The sequence below is a fragment of the Maylandia zebra genome, linkage group LG12 (assembly GCF_041146795.1).
Source record: "Maylandia zebra isolate NMK-2024a linkage group LG12, Mzebra_GT3a, whole genome shotgun sequence".
Taxonomy (NCBI): Eukaryota; Metazoa; Chordata; class Actinopteri; order Cichliformes; family Cichlidae; genus Maylandia; species Maylandia zebra.
In genome coordinates, this window is record NC_135178.1 from 34,254,357 (window position 1) to 34,277,522 (window position 23,166).

General features: G+C 37.9%; 1 protein-coding gene across 3 annotated transcripts in view; it reads left to right on the top strand.

The window, feature by feature from the left end:
• prdm6 (PR domain containing 6) overlaps window positions 1–23,166 on the top strand; it is a 134,512-nt gene that overhangs the window by 88,381 nt on the left and 22,965 nt on the right. For all 3 annotated transcript variants that reach the window (XM_076891164.1, XM_076891163.1, XM_076891165.1), the window contains exons 6-7: window positions 674–798; window positions 11,743–12,118. In XM_076891164.1, the coding sequence (XP_076747279.1) occupies window positions 674–798; window positions 11,743–12,118 (501 nt within the window). The remainder of the gene's footprint in view (window positions 1–673; window positions 799–11,742; window positions 12,119–23,166) is intronic.

Consider the following 23,166-nt stretch of genomic DNA (forward strand, 5'->3'; position numbering starts at 1 on the left):
ACCTCAGTGACCTGATCTGTAACCTGTAGGGCGCCGATCCACAGAGGGATAGATTAACATTAATGCTTTTCACTTTTGTTCAGCATTATTACTCTGAAAGTTTTTTGTTTGCTTGTTTGTTTTTTTTAACTGAACCACTATTGACCTCAATATTCTAATGCATATAATGTGGATATGTGTGTTCATTTGCATATAGTTTGGTGTGTTTTTTGTGTGTTCATAACTTTAAAGTTTTTATAGTTTTATTTGTTTGTAGTTATTTTTCTAAATTGTAATTTTCTTGCAAAGCTCAATTATATATTTTTGAAACATCACACTTTATCCACAAATCAGTTCTCAGGTTTGCCAATGAATGAATTTGTTTATATATCAAAATGGTTGCATTTATCTATTTAGTGTTTATTTCTTAACTTCGATTCAGCTAGAGAATATTTTGGTTTTCCTTCAGCTCTTCTCAAGTAAAACACCTTATTTTTTCAGGATGAATGCCTGAATTATGCACTCCCTGCAACTCCCAAGAAATATCACTACATGTTGGGATAAATAAATAAATAAACTGCACTAAATGTCTACCCTGCATTGTAATTTAAAAGTGACAACATGACCTGAGAGAGTGGTGAAGTTTACTTTTGATGCACTTTTCAAACTAAATATGCCTGTGTCTGTATTGTAGATCCTGCATCTTCTACAGAGCATGTATGGATATCCCCAGAGGAACAGAGCTGCTGGTTTGGTACAACGACTCCTACACCTCGTTCTTCGGTATCCCGCTGCAGTGCATCGCCCAGGATGAAAACTGTGAGAAAATGTCTCAATAATCTAAGTTGACCTGTCTAGTGTATGTATATGTACATATACGTATAGTGAGATTGATAAACATTTTTTTAAAATAAGCCTTAAATTTAGGCAAACGAAACAAAAAGACATTTACTGAATGTGTTTTTCTGTCCAAACTTTGTTAGGTCACACCTTCCAAATTTGTTGAAGTACAACATTATTTACATAGTTAAGAAAATGTGTTTAAAGGTCATCTGTTTCCCAGGAAGCAATAGGTTCACCTTCTTCAGCTGCCCTATGTTAAACTGAAGCACTAAAAATGGACTCAGATGTAAATTTGACTATGATATCTAAATGTCTGACACGTCCAAACATAAGCCAAACCTCTGCCCTGAAAACTGGCCTGCCTGCATTTAAAATCAGCTGTTTTCTTTGGCCATTCCTTAGCTTTTATTACTGACAGTATTTAAACTGGAGGAAATCTTTTGGCCTGCCACAAAAACAATGATACAAATGCATTTTCTTTAAAAAGAAAAAAAAAAGAAAGAAAAAAAAAAAGGGGATTTATTTGTCTGAAAAACCAAGCCAGCCAAAACAGGACTGGGGCAGGTCTTTTATTTGCTAAAATGTGGCCACACTGTGGGTTAGTGTTGACACACTTGCCTATTTTCCTGTCCTTAAGTCAAATGAAACTAAGGATGTTTTCCATCAAGACTTCTCATTGTTTTCTTCTTTGAAAACCCACACGTTTCTAAAGCTCTCTCTACTCCAGAGCAGGTTGGGTTCAACGAGCAGTGTGTAGGGACGGTACTTTGCTCAGGGGTACCTCAGGGTAGCCGTTCAGTAGAGTCGAACCCACGACCTTCAGTCAGGCAGGGGCTCTGACTGATCTGCACCTACGCAACAACTACTTCAAACCACTTGGCGAGTAGCAGTGAAACTGAGAAAAGTGGAAGAGTGGTCTCCCAAAATGGAGGGTGTTTGCCTTCAGAGTAAAGGTTATATATTGTAATTTAAATATACTTGTTGTCCAAATCTTGTGTTTTTAGCAGCAGCAGAACACCATTTTATCAAAAGTTCACCTCTCCCCCATGAGATAAGAAAACGCTGTGAGGAATTTTTGCACAAAAACATGAGAACCAGGACGAGTTGAGAACCTGTTCCACATAGTCCACTCTTTCGTAATTGTCTGTCTCCAAGCTTATCAGTGTTTTTTATCAGTGTAGGTGTTTCCCTGAACGCTGAACATTGCAAAACAATGATGTTAAACTCATACCAAAGGAGCTGTTGCACACCTTTTCAGGATTTTTTTTTTGTTAGAACTGTGAAAAATCCCCTCTCCCTGACAGTGTTATGAAGAAATCCTTACCATCCATTTTTATAGGTTTTATTCACTCAAAGCACAGGTGCATGTATTAATATTATCGCCATATTATCAGGAAAAAGCATAAATATTGTTACAGTATTGGGTTTTTGTCATCGTTTCAGTATCTTTTGGATCATTCCCCCCTAGGCGCTATCCTTTTGAACTCATTGGAACAGATGTTTATCAAGAAGGTAACAGTGACTCAGATCCTTTACTGTATGCAAGAGTCATGCTTACTGGTATGTAGTTAGTCCACAAATGCCCATTGTGGGCCAGGAAAAACCCTGCTGAATCATATTCAAGCCTCGTTTCTGTTTCTACAGATCTACTTTTCCTACAAATGCACGAAACTGCTCAGGAATTAATACGAGAATTGATCAAAGAGCAAAATCGACGATTATAATAAAGTCAAGAAAAACTTCAACACCCATCCCTATTTTATAGGTGCTTTTTTTGGGCAAATACTAGCCAGTTATTTCATGCATTTTACTAAAATACTTAAAAGGTTTCATGTCTGAGTTTTGATTAAATTAGGTGAAATTAAAAATAATGCATAGGCAGCTTAGGTCTTTGTAAACACAAGTAATGCAACTGTGTGCGTTTGCAGTTTGCTGCCACAGTCCCGCCATGATGAACGATGGCATGTAAAAGACTTGTTCCATCTGTAAAACCAGTTTGTGGCTAAACGTCTCTAATTTGCAATCAGCAGCACGATCTCATTTCACTGCGACTCTGTGAAAGACGAGCCTCTAATTCAATTCAATTCAATTTAGATTCCACAGATTAAACATCTTTTTTCATGTTTGGTTTTTTATGGGGTTTTTTGGTCAAAGTTTGTTTTTATCCCCCTGCAGGGGCTTGCTCTGTCAAATCCACAGGAGAAAAAAATGTTTAAATGGAACAGATATAAACAGGCTGACTGAGCAGAAAACTGGAGGAGATGTAAACAAAAACAAATTAGTGACAGAGAAAAAGAGAGAATGGATAGAGAAGAGACAGAGGGGGGAGAAAGAAAGAAACTAAAGACAGAAGACTGGGGAGAGGAGGGACAGAGACAAATACAAAGCACTGATTGACAGAGAGAAATAAAGACACAACAAAAACCATTATCTCCGTGGTTTGAAGGAGGAATTGTGCACTGAAGATATGAACGTTTCATCCCACTTTGTGAACAACTGAGTGAAAAATGTGAAGCGGATTTTAGACTCATGGACATCCACGAGCCTGACTGTTGTTCTTTTTATGACTATGTGGACTAGTTCGTGGAGACTTTTCAAGCAGACCCCACTCCACTGTCAGGTCTCCAGCTTTTCGTGTCTGCAACCGAGTAACACAGGCTTTAGGGAGCCTCAGCCAAACAACCTGACTTTTATTGTTCTGGCCATCTGTTCAGGCTGGTCTTTTAAATCAGTTCTGATAATATATAAGACATTTTAACAAACACATAGAGAAGTTTAAGCCTGATTGGTAGGCAAAGGCAGTGTTGCCAACTCCTCAGGAAGGAAAATCGCTATTGGCTGTCCTAAAAGTCACTAGAAGTCACAAAATGATGTCATCACCTAATTTGCATAATTGGTCATGCTTATGTAATTGCAACTGACGCTTTAGGAGAGAGAGAAATAACATCGTGGAAGAGACATAAAGCCAGTAAAGAACACGCTAAATGCATTTCGAATATATTTAGAACTAAAATTGAATTTCTTTCAGCAATTATTTTTTTTAATGTCACAATTCCAACCCTCCTCCTTTATCCAGGCTTGGTACTGGCAAAAGTGACCCAAAATAAGCAATCTTTGTGTGTGTGTGTTTAAGTAGTTTTAAACCTTGTGATCCACAAAAAGTAACAGTAAAAGAAGAATATTTTTAACTATAACATTGTTAACAAACTGCCCACAGTAGCACCCTCTGCTTGTTGACAGTAAGAGCGACACGTGCTTTCACGTCAAAAGTCATAAGTCTCCAATAACACCAGAAAAAGTTGCCAGATTTGTCGCTAGTCGCTTTTTAGACAAAAAAGTCGCTAAGGGGGTCTGAAAACTCGCTAAATATAGTGACAAAGTCGCTAAGTTGGCAACACTGGGCGAAGTGAGTTGGAGAAGGAAGCCAGAGGAGAATTATGCATGTATGGATTTTACATATAAGAAAATTTGTCTTGTTCCAAAAAATTCAGATTTTCATTAAATATTAAATAAAAATAATATGAATACTGAAAGAAAATGGGATTCATTTATGAGAAACGTATTAGTTTTAGGACAACAAAAACAGTGTGAACTGAAAACATTATTTCCAAGGTTGTTTCAGACTCAGATTCCTCATTAATTTATTCACATGATGCCCTCAGATTTATGAAATGAGTTAAATTCAACAGCTCTGCAAATGACATGGTGTTATTTGTTCAGGTTTTATTGAAATAGTATCAGATTTAGAGATGATGTGTTAATTCAGCTCTATGAACAGTCTGAAAAACATAGTCAGCAACGTTGTTAAATTGTGTTATACAGAAATATGTTTCTGTTAATTAGAGTGACTTAATTAGTATAAATGAAGTGGATAAAATTTTTAAAAATCCTCCTGTGTGTTCACAGTTGACATGGACCATTTACTGTCAGCATTTACGGGATGACAATTGAGACCTTTGAATGGTTTCTATTCATGTGAAGGCATCTGGTCCTCAGCAGTCCAGATGTACCAAACACACATTCATACACACACATACACACCCTGGCATCGCACAAACAAATACCGGAGGATTTGCTTTTGTTCCACCCTGCAGTGAAAAAAGTTTGTTCACATGAAAATTTAATGAAATTAGATTAAGCTTCTTTTGTGCAAACATGAAAAGCAGCAGTTCTGCTCCAAATTAAAGACATTTTGCTTCTAACTGCATTGGAGCAGTTAGTTTCTGTGGCATTGTTATCTTGTAATTCTACCCACAAAGGATGACTGTGACGTCAAAACACTGCACTGGAGACAGTAGGCTGTCCTCAGTGGAACAGACATTTAAAGTTTTGACCTTTATTAGTGCTCCAAAGGCTGCCTGAACACAATAAGACTGGGAAATGTCCAGTGCAGTCACATTGTCCTGTAGCTCTATCTGCTGTGTTTGGGTACAATAGTGTTCAAACTCTTAAAAGTGGTGACCATATAAGGACATCCCCTCTTATTGATGTAATACATATCAAAGAGCAGGAAAAAAACTGTCTAAAACTGTTTAGAGCAATCTGAGTTGACTGACTCACACATTCTCTGTCCTCGTTATCAGTGTTGGGCTTATTGCTACAAAACAAGTCTTGGATTAGACACTACTGGTTACTTTTCCTGAAACCAGTGCAGCATATTACTTAATTATATGTTAGAGAAAGAACGCATTATGTTACTTTCGTGCTATTCCATAACATGACCTGAAATGCACTGCCGCACAATTATCAGGTCGTTATATAAACCTGAGGCTACAGTAGGACACACATACAGTCGTTCTGTTGCTGTTTCCGTATGAACATAAAACCAACAAAAATGCAAAGCTGACAACAATCCGAAGAGACTTCAAACCGATCTTCCACAGTGACTCTACTTTCAAAGCATGCACAGGCAGAATTGGAGGCTACACGCTGCAAGCCTGGCTGCTCATCACTGCCTTATTTACCTGCTGAAGATCAGGCTCTGGACTGGTGCTCTGGACGGGTCGACATACACTCAGCTATAACATCACTCTGGGTTCTTGGCTAGCTCTGTGCTAGCATGCTATCTGTGCATATTCTTGCAGAGAGGCAGTGTTGTGTTAGCAGTATAATGTAGTTATTTCTGTCCTAATTTTACTATTACGCACTTATTCTTTCATGTAGTAAAAATAAAAAGGATGTCCATATCCCCTCTCCTCAAAAAAGCGGCACACTGATCCACTGTTTTCCTCCTCCCTGCACACAAACTGAAATCAGCTGTTTGTAGGTGAAGTGTGCAGGAAGGAAAATGCATGTGATGTTTTTTTCTTTCATTATTTCCAGCTGCAGTGCAGATAACTGAAGACCCTTTGTAAATCAAGTAATAACATAATTTTAACTGTATTGTGGTTTCTGAATTTAGTATGTTAACTGAATTTTTGTAAAATGTAGTATGATTACAGTAACGTGTTACTTTGCAATGCGTTACACCTGCTACTGATCACTATTTGGAACTCTGTCCATGTTAAATATGAGCATTCACCACAGTATGTAACAGTAGTACAGAAAATAAATAAAAACATCATAGGACCCCTTAAAGTAAACTCATATACACAAAGGCAAACGACAAACAACAGGAAACACGCACATAACATTAAACACACATTTCTCTATACTCTTGCTTATGTGCAGAGCTCAAGCACTCACAGACACATTAAAGATGAATCAAGATCCAAACCACACAACAAGGAAAACACACACACCCCATGGTTGTTTACTCATACATGTTCCATCCAATCACAGCCTGTCGGCTTGACGCTCCACAGCAACATATGCACCAGCAGACGAGGAAACATCTCAGAAAGACTCTGCTTTATCTTTCTTTTCTTTGCTCCTGCTCTTTATTTAGTTTTTTCAACTTCCCTTTATCCTCTAGAACTGTGAGAAATGATGGGAAAAAACAGGAAAATGGATGAAATGAGAGGGAAAGTGGAGGAGTCAAAGAGGCAAAAGATTGAAGAAAAGAAAGGAGAGGGAAGAATGATTTTGATTTTGTCCACCTCTGCAGTAAACTCCTCCGTACTTCTCTTCTTTATGTGACGTATTATTATTACCAGTCTTATAATTGCCTCCATTGATTTTATGAAACTTTATAATCGCTGTAACGTTATGGTTATTGATTACCCAGCAAAGATTTGGCAACATAATCAGAACTGTACTTCATTCCTGTAAAGAGAGGAAGACACTCTGAGACGAACGGTGGCCTCTCAAGAGTCAAACTTCCTGCTAATTCAGTATGATTGAAATGTACAAGACTGACGCATATTCTTATTATTTTTAACTTATTTCATGTAAATCCGTGGATGTTGGTCTCTCATGACACCCTAATGAAGTCAAGTAGCCCCCAGAGGTCATTTTGTAGGGCTGTAACAGTGCTCCGCCTGTTCCTCCTTCCACAAAGGAACAGATAACTGTCCTTCTGCTGAGAATATTCAATTCTATGACCATGTCCAACTATCCACATGTTGACAGTCCATCTCCTGGTATCTCCTCATTCTGTAGACTATGCTGGGAGACATAACATATCTTCTTGTGGCAGCACGTGTGGTTACCCTGGAGGAGCTTAACTATTGGAGGGCCTGAATGGCCTCCAGTCACTGTCTCATGTTAATAGTCATGAGAAGGACACTGATTAAAAAACAAAACCAGAGAAAAGTCAGTTGAGACGGATAAGGAGAGGGCAATGGTCTGTGGAGTGCAATCCTTCTCAGATGCCTCGCCGATAGCAGGCAGCATGTCCCCAAACAATCACAGTCGGACTCAGACTTGACTGTATTTACACTCAAGTACATTGGTGAAAGTTTAATAAATAATAAATAAATAATTGTCCTTCCACTGATTAATACAGACAGATTGACTGCAATTTGTTGTCAATCCTCCTAAGTCTTGACACTATGCTGAGAGACACAGCATACCTACTTACAATGGCACATATGATGTTGGCTCTAATTATGCTGTCCTGGAGGCGCTGGACAACTTGGACAATCTAATTGGTGTGCAGGAAGTGAAACTCTTGTCATCAAAATAAAGAGTCCTTTCATAGTTTGATCACAATCAACAATGGTTGCTCAGTGTTCTTACTTTTTTTTGCTGTTGTTGTTGCCAATTACCAAGAGCAAGTAGTTCTGGTGACCCGAAGGTTGATCGTGGAACAACCGTAACGTATGGTAATTGGATAGGCCCTTGGTGGGAGGGATATTGTCTCCAAACAATTGGGCTCTTACTTGGAGTGACTGGAATCCATCTCAAATAGACTGGTGAAGGTTTGCAAAATAAGGTGGTCTAATTTGTTATCTAAGAATATGAACACATCAGTTCATCCTTTAATAGAGCAACTATATCACTGTTAAGCACCATAGTTCCACAAATAGATTGCATTTACATTTACAAACAGATAACACCAACTCCTTTGACAGATGAGTCTCATGATTTTTATTTTTATTTTTTATTTTTGGGGAACTTCTAGATATAATACATTTTGATGGCTGTAACATATATATTGTAAAACTGAATGACAAAGAGAGAGATACAAAAAGGGAAAAGAGGACAGGATGAGGAGAGGGCCTCAGATGATTCTCGTAATGAAGATGACATGGAAAAATGTTTGAATGAATACACAGAACTGATGGATAGGCAGACAATACAGAGGAAGATGAAACTCCAAGTTTAGGTGTCAGAAGTTGCTTTTAAAACTCTGTTCTGTGCGATGAAGACCAGCATCTCCTCCATTTGTATCTTTATGAGGGGCATGTAGGAGAGAACACACCCCTCATAAAGAAAGAAAATACAAACTCTGCAATGTTGCCAGCTGCATCTGCATAATTCTCTCATTTTGATGATGCATTTCATACGCAATCCAAACCGTATTGACCTGCATTTTTTGTATATGCAATGTTGGTTGCAAAATGAATTAAGTGTGGGCGAGCGGCGTATAACGCGGGCGTCAATAACACCGTCGGGCAACTTACAAATGGTGTAATTATCTCCTCATCAGGTTATTAGAGGATCAATCGAGCCTGGTGGCCTGATGGCAGAGGTGAGCTGATGAGGGATGGAAAATGGTTATGACGACTGAAGCAGCAGATCTCAGAGAGAGGGGTGTTTACTCATGTAAAATGATGCAATCGAAATGATGTGAAGAAATTCAGAAAAACTAAGAAAGCCAGAAGTGTTGTTTATGCATTAGTGCGTGGGTAGAGAAGGAAAAATGTACCCAAGAATAATAATAACAAAATGGACTCACAAATTACCCAAATGAGTCTAACTAAAGAAGTCACAAAATAAGCTATTTGTCTTCTTAAATAACACGTTATGAGCATCTACTGGTTTGTCTGGTTAAGTTTAAGGATGTAAAACAACTTGTCCAATAGTTTTCCTTCCTCCCAGTCTGCATGCCAAGTTTTCCCAAGCAAACCAGTTTTACAGAATGAAAAGCAAAACCCTCCACAGTGAGTTAAAGTAAATCAACCCTCTTAATGCAATTTCAAACATGATGAAGGGTTATGGACTCCAGGTCTGTCAGTTGGTCTGACCACAAAACAGAACAAAGCTGACTTCTGGGTCAAGTGAGGACAGCTGGCATCAACCAAAATCTAATTTACACACTTTTATATAATGTGTTTTTTCCTGTTAATCTCATTGTAGTTGACTGTTGTATTCACCAGCAACACTTTATCCAGAATCTGTTTTTCCTATCGGTCTAATGGATTTATTATGCCAGCTCCTGTGTTCATTTTTTTTCTCTGAAGCACTTACTATATTCAATTCAATTCAGTGTTATTTATATAGCACCATATAGCAGTCATGTCAAAGCAGTCATTTTGTACTGTAACATAAGGGCCCAACCACATCAGAAAAAAAGCTCCAATGACCAGAACTGGCCCACGAGTCTGGTCAATCTGACCAGCATAAGGTAAAGGTAAAACCATCAAACCCCACAAAATCAAGAAGAGGCCTTGTTATAGTAAGGAATCTCAATTCAAGTGACACACTTATGTAGTGTAACCAAAAAATGCCAACATTTGCATAGAATGTATTATTTTCATCGTAACCTGCAACCATGGTTGCAATTATTAGCATGCTAGTGCTAGCAATATCACTCTAGGGCCCTTTGCTTATTTTATCTAAATCTGTGTGGGTTTCTACACCTTGAGGCGACTTTTGTTGTGATTTGGCGCTATATAAATAAAATTGAATTGAATTGAATTGAATTCTATAAAACAATAAATAAGTTGCTCACCTCTGCTCTGTAGGCGCAGTGAAAAAGGAAGGGTGTGTATTATGGGAAGTCCCACAGCAGTTTGAGTCTATAGGAGCACAACTAAAGGATGCTTCAATATCAACTCAACCAGCACTAATAGTAAGCCTTCTTAAAAAGGAAAGTTTTGAATATAATCTCTAAAGTAAAGAAGGTGTCTGTCTCCTAAATTTAAACTTGGAGATGGTTCTGTGGGAGAACTTCAAGATAGCTAAAAGCTTGTTGTCCCATTCTTCTATTACAAACTCTAGGTACCAAAAGTAAGGCTGCAGTCTAAGAACAAAATGCTTTATTGGGACAGTATAAGACTATGAGATCTTTCAGATATGATGGGGGCTAACTTTTTATATGAAAAGGACTGGTAAATTTAATTCTGGATTTAACAGTGAACTAGTGAAGGGAACATTTTAGAATGTTTGAGTTTCTGGAATGAAAGCAAAGTTTAAAGTAGAAATGTTAGTAGTTCTGTAAATTAAAACTCATCTGTAGTAGCATCATGCTGGAGGTCCATTTTTGACCCTGAAACATAGCTTTTGCAGCTTTCTGTCTTCCCTGAGAGGAAAACAGTGAGTCGCTGTACTAACATAATTCCCATAATTCCATTCATTGATACCAGGAGCTGCAGTTTGCCCCGGGCTGGTCAGCCAGCTCTGGTCTCAGTTAGGACAATAAAGTTCTGGCTTTCCTTTCCTTTCCTCCCATCAAAACAGCTAAACCATACTTTTATGTCACGGGAGTGGAACGGACTCAGGCGCAGACTGAGGTAGCACAGTTCAACGACACTTTATTAATCACACTGGTGCACTATATACACGTGAAGGGGGGGGAAACACCAGGGTCCCGGGGATCACTTGGCTGGGGAGACACACTTCTTCGCACTCGCTCTGCTCCTCGTCCAAACAGTCTCCACACAAGCAGCTCAGCTCACTCTCCTACTCACGGGGTCCAGGGGTCACAAAAGGGCTGATCCAGGTAAACCTGTTTACACAGACGAGGGTAAGTCGAAGGCAAACACGGGAACAGTAGAATCGCAAGGAAGCCAGGCAATACTAACGAGAGTTACTCAATATTCCAGCGACGAACAGCTCAGAGCCCCAGCCTTAAGAGCCAGAGAACTGCAATCCGCTCGAGATCAGCTGCAGGTGCGTGGGCCAAGGGCAGGAGCCCAATCAGAGCTCCGCCCAGGCAGACAGGTAGGAGAGACAGAGTGAGAGAAAAACAACAAACACTTGTGGCCACACTGGGCTGGCCGGGGAGGCACAGGGACCATGACACTTTTATCTATTAAGCCCAGCCCACTGACAACAATCCAACCTATAGGGACAGATATCATTAAGGGCCACCTGAAAGAATAAATGGTTTCATCCATTTGTTTGTGTTCAGGCCAAGAATATTTTTCCAGTCTTGCACTCTTGTTTGATCCTGTGCTGCAGTTTTGAAAACTTTAACAGTCCATGTTAGCATTGCTAGTCTTCTGAGTGCCTTCCAGCTATTCCTCCAAGTCAAAATTTTAAAGAACATCTTCATCAACATTAACTTACATCATTTTCCTCAGTTGTTGGCAGTTGTTGGACTCTCTTTTTTTCTACTTAAAACCAAATCATTTCTGTTTTTCTTGTGTCCAGTAAATGTCCCAGCCACAGTGGTGGAGGCCATGACGAGGCAGGAATCCCTCCAGTCCTTCAGCAAAAACGGCAAACCCTCTTCCTCATCCTCTTCATCGTCCTCCACTCCGTCCTCCACCCTCATGCGCTCCATGGTCTTCCCCCACTCCCCCTGCCCTCGGAGTTTCTCCCTGTTGGATAAGGTTGGGGTTCAGTCGGACTCCAGTTTTGGCCAGTTGGGGTCAAAGAACCAGAGAGTCCTGGCAAGTCCCACATCCACCAGCCAGCTTAGCAGTGAGTTCAGCGACTGGCACCTGTGGAAATGTGGCCAGTGCTTCAAGACCTTCACCCAGAGGATCCTGCTCCAGATGCATGTGTGTCCGCAAAATCCTGACCGGTAAGACGCAGTGGTTTTAGGTACTTGACAGTTTGTCTCAAGGCTGTTGTAATGCAGGATAAACTGACACTAAAGGGACACAGTGTTGGTTTGAGAATGACTCCAAAAACTTTTCTTTATGTCTGAAACCTCAGGGGATCAAAATCTTTTGATAGCTTACAATCAACATTGTAAGCAACTGTGTTGTACCAAAGCCCTTAAAGAAGGTAGAAGGACTTCGGCATAATTTAAAATGAGTTTTAAATGAATAAAGGCGATGATTTTAACTGTAAACAAAGCACGATCTAGAGATAACGTGTATAATCAACATAGGTAGCAAGTGCCAAGTGCTCATATGTCCAGAAACGCCATTTTCAGTCAAGAATTTGGCTTCGAGATTTTGGTCTGTACCTACTGGCAGCTTGAAAAGAAATACTTTTTTGGCACAAAGATGACACTTCACCACATCAATGTCTTTTGTATTATAGTGTACAATACTTTGTGTAAAAAGAAAAAAATATGACCCTCAAAGTGACAAAGTGTCAGATAGTTGTTGCTGTTTTCCCAGAGGAAGCCAGTAAATCTGATGCGTTTGCTGTGATTTATGACTCTCATTGTTCCATCATGGCACTATTTGTGTGTGACAGAAAGTGGGAGTTTGGGGATGAGAGTGAAGAGTGTGTAAAAGTGTTTGAGTGTGTATAACATCTGCCAAGTTAATTATATACAGCATGCGTGGAGTGTGTGTATGTGTGTGCAAAAGGGGGACACAGGATGTATTGGAAATTTTTTGCTTAGCTTTATTTTTGTGGGGAGAGTCAGAGCGGCGTATAAATCAGCGCTGTGCGTCACTGAGAAATACCTCGCCTTACGGTGACGGGGCCAGGAAAACAGATGCCACTTATTCAATAAACTAATACTCATAGGGAAGAAAAATGTGGGCTGGATATGGAGGAGGGAGGGAGAGTCGATGGGGAGCTGCCTGTCAATAGGAAGGTTTTATGGGACAGAGGAGCAGATAAAATTCAGCTGAACAAGCCAAACAGAAACAGTCCTGGACCTCCAAGGCCATACTGTACCGTTCAGGTGAACTGGAATTATACCAGTATGCCCATGAGGCAAAGTCATGCCCCAACATAAGCACTAATCTTTTTCTTAAAGTTGCACCTAACCAGACTATTATATGCATCAAATGATGAAATTTATGTTTTTCTGCTCCACCATTCTTCATTGTACAAAGGACAAGAGTTGTCAATCTGTATGTTTAAGAGGTTCACTCTCACCCTGGCCATCAACTCTTTAGTTTGCCACCTTCTAAAAGCAGTACCAGAAGACTAAAGAATAGCTTCTTGGGCCATCAGGCTATTCAACACCCAAATTAAACTCTAAGCATTCACTGAACAAGTGCAATAGCTAAAATACCTCTAGATATCATCTATTCTGCTTTCTACCTGTGCCATTGTCAAAGCTGCTGTCATTAGGATTATTAGCTATGTATTTATTACTTTATTTTTATATTTTATTACTCTTTCATTCAAGTAGAATGATTTCAGCAGTGCTTCCAGTTCCGTTGCATGTTTGTGCTTATGAGTACAATGAAGCTTTTTTTTTGTTATTCTCTTTTTATTAAACAACCTATATAAACACAAATAATCCAAAATAAACATATAATCAAGAACAGACGTAAATAATAAAAAAATAAATAAATAAAAATAAGAAAAACAGACGGGTGTACCCTCTAGTGTGTATGTACTCGCACACACATATTCACTCACACACCCATATTCTTAAGCATACATACACATACCTACTTACATATGTGTTCACTTGTAGTCTCATACATACTAACATATACATATAAACACATAACGATTCAGAAATGTGGCATATATAGTTACAGAGATTCAAACAAGATCGGGTCTCCTTAACCGGATGTAGTGTTTCCATTTACCCCAAATTTCACTAAATATATCAAACTGGAGTCTTTTAATGAAGGTAATTCTTTCCATTTTAAACATCCCATGTACAGTCTCATGCCAATCACCCAGTGATGGAATTTTCACACTAAGCCATTTCTTGGTAATAATTTTACGGGCAGCCAAACTCAGGATACCATACAACTGCTTAGACATTTTATCTACATTTACTGAGTATAAATATCCAAACAAAAGTTCGTCCCAATTAAAGGGAAGCTGCATACCAAAAATAATCTGCAACTCAGAGTGGATCAATACCCAAAAAATGTTGATCCTTGGGCAAGACCAGAACAGATGAAAATGTTTTACTCCTTGGGCCCCACAATTTCTCCAGCAATTAGAGTGATTAAAATAATGTTTACTTTGTGCAGGGGTAATAAAAAACCTACAGATACTCTTCCAACCGTAACATCTCCATGTATTAGAACTAGAAATTCTCCACTGAAAAGCGCACTGCTCATACCAAATGTTATCTGATATTGCTATATTTGTTTCATTTTCCCTTTTTTTTTTGATGTAGGTAGTATTCCACTTCTTAACCTCTTGTATACCCTTGTACAATCTTGAAATCACCTTAAGGCCTGTGTCAGCCTGATAAGCCTTGACAAATATACTCAGAACAGGTAAAGAAAAAAGATCTGTTCTCTTAGGTATAAAATTATATATGCCTAATTTGTAAGAACCTAAAAAAGTCCGTTTTACTTAACTGGTATTGATCTTTTATTGATTGGAAGTCCCTAAGAATTCCCTTATCGTAAAACATACAATATGCCGTTAAACCTTGTCCAGACCATTTTTTATATCTTACGTCTAATTCATTAGGTAAAAAATCACTGTCAAAAGCGCACCATCTTAAAATCCTAACCTCTTCAATCCAATCATTCTTATTAAGAAATTGTAACCAGAGTTTTAAAGGTAGGTTAATCCATTGGTTTCCTTGATGAATTGGTTTTTTAATAAGTGTCACATCCCCTAGAATTGCCTGAATTGGAGAATCTTTTAAGGTCACTGTTTCTAGTTCTTTCCATCTCGCTTGATAATCTACATTACACCAACACACTAATGTCCTCAATTGAGCAGAAATATAATAGTCTTTCAAACATGGGAACCCCAACCCTCCTTTGTCTTTAGCCAACTGAATAGTTTGGTACTTAATCCGTGGTTTTTTCCCCTGCCATATAAACCTAGAGATTATTTTGTCCCATTCCCGAAATTGTTTGTCAATTATTTCTACAGGGAGTGTTTGGAATAGGTAGAGCATCCTGGGCAAGATATTCATTTTAACTGTATCTATACGTGATTCAAAATTTAAAAATGGTAATAAATTCCATCTTTTAATATCCTCATTTATTTTATAACTTAAAGGATTAAAGTTTGCATTGTATATCTTAGACAGATCTTTAGTAATATTTACTCCAAGATACTTCATCTGCTCCGTTTCCCATTTCAAATTGGCTTTAGCCTTAATTTCATAATTGGGCTCATAGTTAAAAGTTAATATCTGAGTCTTCGATATATTTAGTTTATAACCTGATATTGAACTAAAGATCTCCAGAAGTGACAATAGCTTGGGGAAAGTAGTGTTTGGATTTGTCAAATAAATCAAAATATCGTCAGCAAACAAGGAAATCTTATGCTCTCGACCCCTAATCTTGACTCCAATAGTATTGCTTTGTATTACACTTTGACTCAGGGCCTCTATGAAGAGAGCAAAGAGTGAGGGGCTTAGAGGACAACCCTGATGTGTCCCTCTCTGTAGGTTAAAAACATTTGAAAGCGCCCCGTTAACTTTGATTCTTGCCTTTGGTGATTTATATAATGCTTGTATAATCCTGATAAACGATTGATGGAATCCGAATTTATCCATGACTTTGTATAAAAATTCCCAATTAACCCGATCGAAGGCCTTTTCTGCATCTAAGCTCATAAGGACCATCTGAATTTTATTTTTCCTAACATAATCAATAACGTGTAGTGTTCGGCGAACATTATCTTGCGTTTGTCTCTGCTTAATAAAACCAGTCTGATCCAAACTAATTATCTGAACAAGAATATTTTCAATTCTTTTGGCAAGAATGTATGTAAATATCTTAAAGTCCTGGTTAAGAACACTAATGGGGCGGTAATTTCCACAGTCAAGCCTGTCCTTTCCTTCTTTAGCTATTATAGAGATAGAAGCCTCATTCCAAGATGGGGGAATTACTCCCGTCTTTAAAATATAGTTGAATGATGTTCTCATCAAAGGAATCAGTACCTCTTTCATTTCTTTATACCAGTCTGATGGGAATCCATCTGGGCCTGGGCATTTATTCGGTTTCAATTTTGTAATAGCTTTTTTAATTTCAAATTCAGATATGTCCTCGATTAGGGTTATATTCTGTTTTTCATTCAACTTTGGTAAGTCGAATGAATCTAAAAAAGATATCATACCTTTAATATCCACTCTAGGTTGTGTATATAGTTCTTTGTAGAATTTTAGGAAGGCTAACTGTATATCTTCAAGTTTATACACAATGTTATTTGTTTGAGGGTCCTTTATTTTATATATTGTATTTTCTAATTGTTGTTTTTTTAATTTATAAGCCAGTAATTTAGCAGATTTGCCTCCTACCTCATAGTATCTTTGTTTTAAAAAAAACCATATTTTTTTGTATTTCACTTGAAAAAATTTCATCGATTTCGTTTTTCTTCTTTTGTATTTCTAATTGTAAGTTTGTAACTGCGCTTATTTTATGGGCATCTTCAAGATATTGTAGTTGTGTCTGGAGTTTTCTTAAATGCTCATTTCTCTTCTTTTTTAAATTAGCGCTGTAACCTATGAGTTTTCCTCTTATCACTGCTTTTAGGGCGTCCCATAGAATACTTGGGGAAACTTCTTCATTATTATTTTCCGCTATATAATCTATTATATCTTGACTAATTTGTTCTTTCATCGTGCTTAGAATACTTGTATTTAATCTCCAGAATGTAACTCTTCTTTCGTATCCAAGCACTACTTCCAGGTACAATGGGGCATGGTCTGATAAATCCATCACTCCTATCCTGCAATTGATCACCCTGCTAAAATCTTTTTGGTACATAAAAAAATAATCCAATCTAGAATAAAATGAATGAGGGTGAGAAAAAAAGGTATAATCCTTCTTGTTGGGGTTTAGTTCTCTCCATATATCTATGAGCCCTACGTCCTTTAAGATTAATTTGATGTTTTTGGTTGTTTTATTCAATCCCGGAGCGTGTGGGTTTGATGAGTCCAAGGACGGGTTGAGGCGAACATTCCAATCTCCTCCCAATATCAGAGTACCTTGTGCCTCTCCAACAATCAATTCAAAAACCTTTTTGAAAAATTTTATCTCTGATCCTGGGGGAGCATATACATTTATAAGAGTAATCAGTATACCCTCCAGGTACCCTTTGACTAACACAAACCTCCCCTCCTTATCACTGATTTCTTGGATGCATTCAAAATTTAACCTACTAGAGATTAGAATTACCACACCCCTTTAGGACTCTGAGGGCAGGAAGAGGAATACTGATTAAATTTCCATTTCTTTAATTTATCATGTTCGAGCTTCGATAAGTGAGATTCCTGTATAAAGGCAACTTCTATTTGTTCTCTTTTTATTTTTGACATAATTTTACTTCTTTTAATATGGCTCCCCAGACCATTTGCATTAAATGACACTATTTTAGTTACCTTACAGGGCATTGATGTACGACCTTATATAATTCCAATCTCTGTACATAGCCAAAGATCGAAAGGTACTCCCCCAAAACAGAAAAGAAAAGAGAAAAAAGAAAAGAAGGAAAAAAAAAAAAAAAACCCAAAAAAACCCCCAAAAAAAACCCATTATACAACGAAAACATATAATCATGTTGACTTCCAAAAACATAATCGCTATATTAGCTATATTTGGTGAGGGAAAAACTCTTCTGTCCACTTGTGGAAGAGTGCCCTCTCCGGCACACAGGCCGAAAGCCCAGTGGTCTGTGGAGTACAATGAAGCTTATCTTATCTCATCTCTTATCTTTTATATTTAAGTTCATAATATGAATGAAGTTGTGATAATAGAAAGTAAAGCAAATCAGAAAAGCTTCTGTTGGACACCAACTCATAAGTCATCATAGTGTATCACTGTGGGCTCTGTTTGGCCAGGTGTTTCACAAAAATGCGCTCTATGAACTACCACTATCCCTACAAGTCATGACATGCTGATAATGCAAAACTGGTATTAGTTTCTTACATCCTGTAAAGGTCTTTAAAGTGTAAACAAGCACTCAATATACCCCATGTGTGAAATTTTTCATTGACATCAAATATCCAAGATTAAACGTAGAACACTAACGGCTGAAAGTGATAGTGTTACAAAACTCATGTTAGTGTTGTAGGGTTAAGGTAAGTTGTAGGGAAGAATAAAATGTTCAATTAAATATCGATTTGATTAAAATGTTAGCTTCTGAAATGAAGTTTAACAGCATCCATCCATTTTTGTCCACTTATTCAATTCAGGGTTGCAGGGGGACTGGAGCCTATCCCAGCTATCATAGACCATGAGTTGGGGTACAACCTACAGGGCCAACACAGAGAAACAGACAGCCATTCATACTGACATTCACACCTACAGCCAATTTAGAATCATAGTTTAACTCCACTAACTGCATATCTTTGGTCTACGGAGAGGAGCCGAAGTACCTGGAAACAACCTAAACACACAGAACACCTCTGGCCAGATGTTGGAATTTAACCCGGGACCTTCTTGTTGGGAGACAACACAGTGCTGATCATTGCACCTCACAGCAAGCAGGTCCCTGTTTTAAATCCACCATCTGGTGCAACAGCTGTACTGCCCTAACAACATTCAAACACTGTTAAATTTGATAGTTGGTTTTAACTTTTAAAAATTATGGAAACTCGTTGCCTCAAAAAAAAAGCAAATTATCAGTATTGATGTAATGACAACAGAGTTGACTTTGATGTTGACAAAGCCACCAATGACAGATGCATATTTGATGGGTAAGTTACAGATTTCTGTTTTTCCTCTGCAGATTTGAGTCTTTAGATTCTACTACCAGTATTGTAAGGTTTAGTTTCTTCTTCCAGTATGGTTTCACTAGTAATAAAAGCTCATCTCTCACTTTGATTTCTAACAGCTTCCCTCACTTTCTCCTGGCCTCCCTCTCCCCCTTCATACATATTTATTGATGTTTACTTGATGGGAACATTTGGAGCTGAAGACTGATGGCTCTTTATATCAGCCTAAAAAAAGGGAAAGAAAAAACACTGCACACCTCCTCTGAGCTCCATCTCTTTCCGGTTTGTTTTTTTTCTGCTGACTGTTTCTTTTTCTGAACTTTTTCTTCTTCTCTGTCATTTTTTTTCCCCTCTGTGTGTCATTTCAACAGAATCCATCATCAGAGGAGCAGTTTGTTTATGTCAGCGAGGCCTTGGAAGTGCTTTCGATTCAGCTTTAAACTGGTGTCGAGATACAGGATACTGTTTAAGTTTTGTGATGGCAATGAGTGATGAATCAGGAAAAAAATCAGATCATAAATGGCCTGCGTTTCCACTTATAGCCTTGACATATTACAAAAGCAGTGCAGTGTAAACCACAGCAATGGACTAAATTAATAACCACTCCTTTTATGATTGATGTGTTTACCGCACTGGTGTTTAAAGGAGTCATTAGTGCTTTTAGGGAAAGTTGGATATTTTTGCTAAGCACTTTGATCTCCACAGTTCACAATTCAGGTCTCATTCTGGTGGCTGATGTTGTTTATGAGTAAGGCCTGTATTTGTATATGGACACAATCACGCTTGTATATCGGAGGACAGAAGGTTTACAGCCGATTGAAAGTGTATCATCACAGAGCCCGACTTTATGGAGGAATTAAATTTTAATTTCTGTCATTTGTTTCTGGCATCTAACAATCCCTTGTTGGTGGTTTGGCCTGATTTCTCCGGCTTTCCAGCAGCCCAGTTAAACATTTAAAATTCTCCATTACTCACGTAAGCGCTACAATAATGAGAGCATTGAGGCATTTAAATGTTCTAAGGTTTAATGTTTTTCAGTGGAAAAGCCGAAAAACCCTGAACCGAGATAACTGATAGAGCGAGAAGTTTTCCTAGACATTAATCGTGTTAAATATTTTTTTTCCTTGATTATAATACCACTGGGGAGGGACATCATGATATTATATATTCTCCACTTGATTATTAACCCTATGATGCTTTTGCATCATATTTGATACATGAGTTTCTGAGACCTCTAGCTCATCAACATGATTGATGCTTGTCATAATTCCAAAATGTTATGTACAAAACTCTTTTTTTTGTCTAAAATTAACATTGTTGTTAACAAAAACTTGCCAAAGACGCCCAATGTATCAAATGTGATACAAAAAATATATAATAAATATATCATTAACAACATGATATAGCAATAAAGCTTTTGTGAATTTTGTTATAAGGGTTAATAAACATCTCAGTTCCAAAAAAATAAGAATTTTCAGGCTATTTTTTGATGGGTTGGGTGTTACAGGCTAATCAAGTAGTGAATTTTTTTAGCACCTGTTATGTCTGTTTTACACCGACATGCATCCCAAAGGAAAAATATAAATATGATAGCAATATTTCATTTTTAATCATCGTGTTTATCATATGTACAAGTATATATGGCAAACCCTAATTCCCACTTGATTTGATTTTTATTTATGTATTTTTATATATTATATTTGATGTTAATGTTGATCAAATGGCAGTCCAGGTCAACTGATGGCTCATCTGATAATTGTTGACATATCCAATATAGCCTACTTAAAATACAAAATTTAGCCTTAACCAACCCACCTCCACCCCAGCTCCTCCTTTTTTGGTGGCTTCATTTAGCTTAACCCCAAAATAATCCAAGATGTGTTATTTTGTCTTACCATTTTTTAGGATTACAATTTTATATTTTTTAATTTAATGCTAAAAACATAAGCGTTTCAAATATTTTTGACGTAAATGTGCTGATTTTACAGATAACATTTTTCTGGGATACCCAACCAGCATACCCAATAGCTAAAATTTTTGCCAATCAAAAATAAAAATATTCAATTTTAGTAAAATAAAGATCACCAAAGCATTAACAATCTATTTGTAATCTTTTGAAATTTTACCCCCACAAATTCATCTATTCAACTGAGTTTCACTCTGTTCCTGGTCAGCCAAACCCAATTTGCAATGATTTAAAGTCCTGTTAGAGGGGCCTGCCCCACAGTTTGAGAAACCTGCCACTGACTTTATATTAGCACTCTGGTAGACTATTCTTCATTAATATATCAGCCTGTGTTTGGCCTTAATTCTTGGAGCTTCATCTGTCACTTTTCACTGCATTAAGCTTCTGCTGTTTTGTCCAATCACCCTTCTCTAATGATCTAATTAAACTCTTCCCAACACTAACATTGTTTGAGTAGTACACATTTTGAATAAATAGTTATTATAGAATAATACCATGTATAAACTTAGTCCCAATACAAAATGGAGCAATAATCAGCTACCATTCCACTAAGCTCGTCATCCTATGCACAGACTCCACCTCCACTATCTTGGTGTAAATAGTCCTTGCTCTGCTCTGCAGCATCAAACCAGTTCTCTGCTTGCCTCACGTTCTGGTTAGAACTAATCAACTTGGCAGTTGTTACTCCAGCTTGTTGTAAGCAAAACAAGTATTACTGTCTCCAGCTAACGGTCAAAATGCTAGATGGTGAGGGACATGTGATGGAGTTAATTAATTATATCTTGCACTCCTTTATCTTAGCGGAGTAAACCATAGCTCACTGGGAGCATTGGGGGGGGGGGGGGCGGGGGGGACCAGTGGTGGTAATTAACATCTGAAAGTGTTTCTCTGTGAATTAAATATAAATATAAAACCTCTGGACTGCACTGTAACTGGTTACACATTTAAACCTTAGTTGTCTCTTGAAGAATCTGAATGCTCAGAGATGTTTTACAGAAGTGTAATGGATTTATCAGTGTTAAAACCAACACACTTGTTCATGTTTTCAGCTGGGTCTCACTTGCTGCTCTGTGAGCTGAGAAAATTCTCAAAACACAATTAACTCAAAATGTTTGCATGCCAGGCTATAACGAGGCTGTTTCTTTGTGTTACTAAACAGTTGACATTTAGGAGATTTATCACCCGGCAGTGAAGACATATTTGCATTTAACACTAACACAGATGTGTGTTGTCCCTGCTGGACATACAGATGTGTTGAAAAATAGCTTTTTTCTCTTTTCAATGTGTAGCCGCAGGATAATGATTCATCACTGTGATGGACGGGCTTGTAGAAATTTCTTCAAAGTCTATTTTTATCTGTCATGTTTGCCATTATAATAAACACCTACTTTGTTTTGCATCTGCATGCGAGTGAGTTTTGTTTAGTATCAGTAAGTAAAGCTCTGTGGGCTGGCAGAGCACACTGGAGCAAATTTTAGACCCTCAAGTCTCAGGTGGTTTTACTTTTTCCAGTTTAAAATGCACCAATGTTCCCATGTGCTTATCCGTAATCGCTTTTATTTGTTTAATGTAGTTTGGTCATATTACAGTGCTTAGAGGCCTGGGACATTTTCAGCCACCATTTCTGAAAACCGAAGCAGAAAGCTCAGTGTACCCTCAGACCATCATATAAATGAAACCCGTGGCTGTTAAGTGAACTGCAGTCAGTAAACCGCTGCTCACATTTGTCAGCTGGCATTGACAAAAACATTGCTGAGACATGCACAAGACTGCCTTGCACAATTAAGTTGCTCTGTCATGTATCACTATGTTGAATACTACCTGAATAATGACAATAGCATTAGCTTGGATGTGACCAGCGTTGGGCAAGTTACTTTGAAAAAGTAATTAATTATTCTTACTAGTTACTTCTTCAAAAAAGTAACTGAGTTAGTAACTGAGTTACACGATTCTAAAAGTAATTAATTACTTGAAAAGTAACTATTGTGTTACTTTAAAAAAAATGTTTAACCTTCTGGGGTCCAGGGTATAATTGGTCATATCTTTACAAACTGGTGTTAAAAATTGATGTCATTCTTTTCAGCACAACCTCACGTGT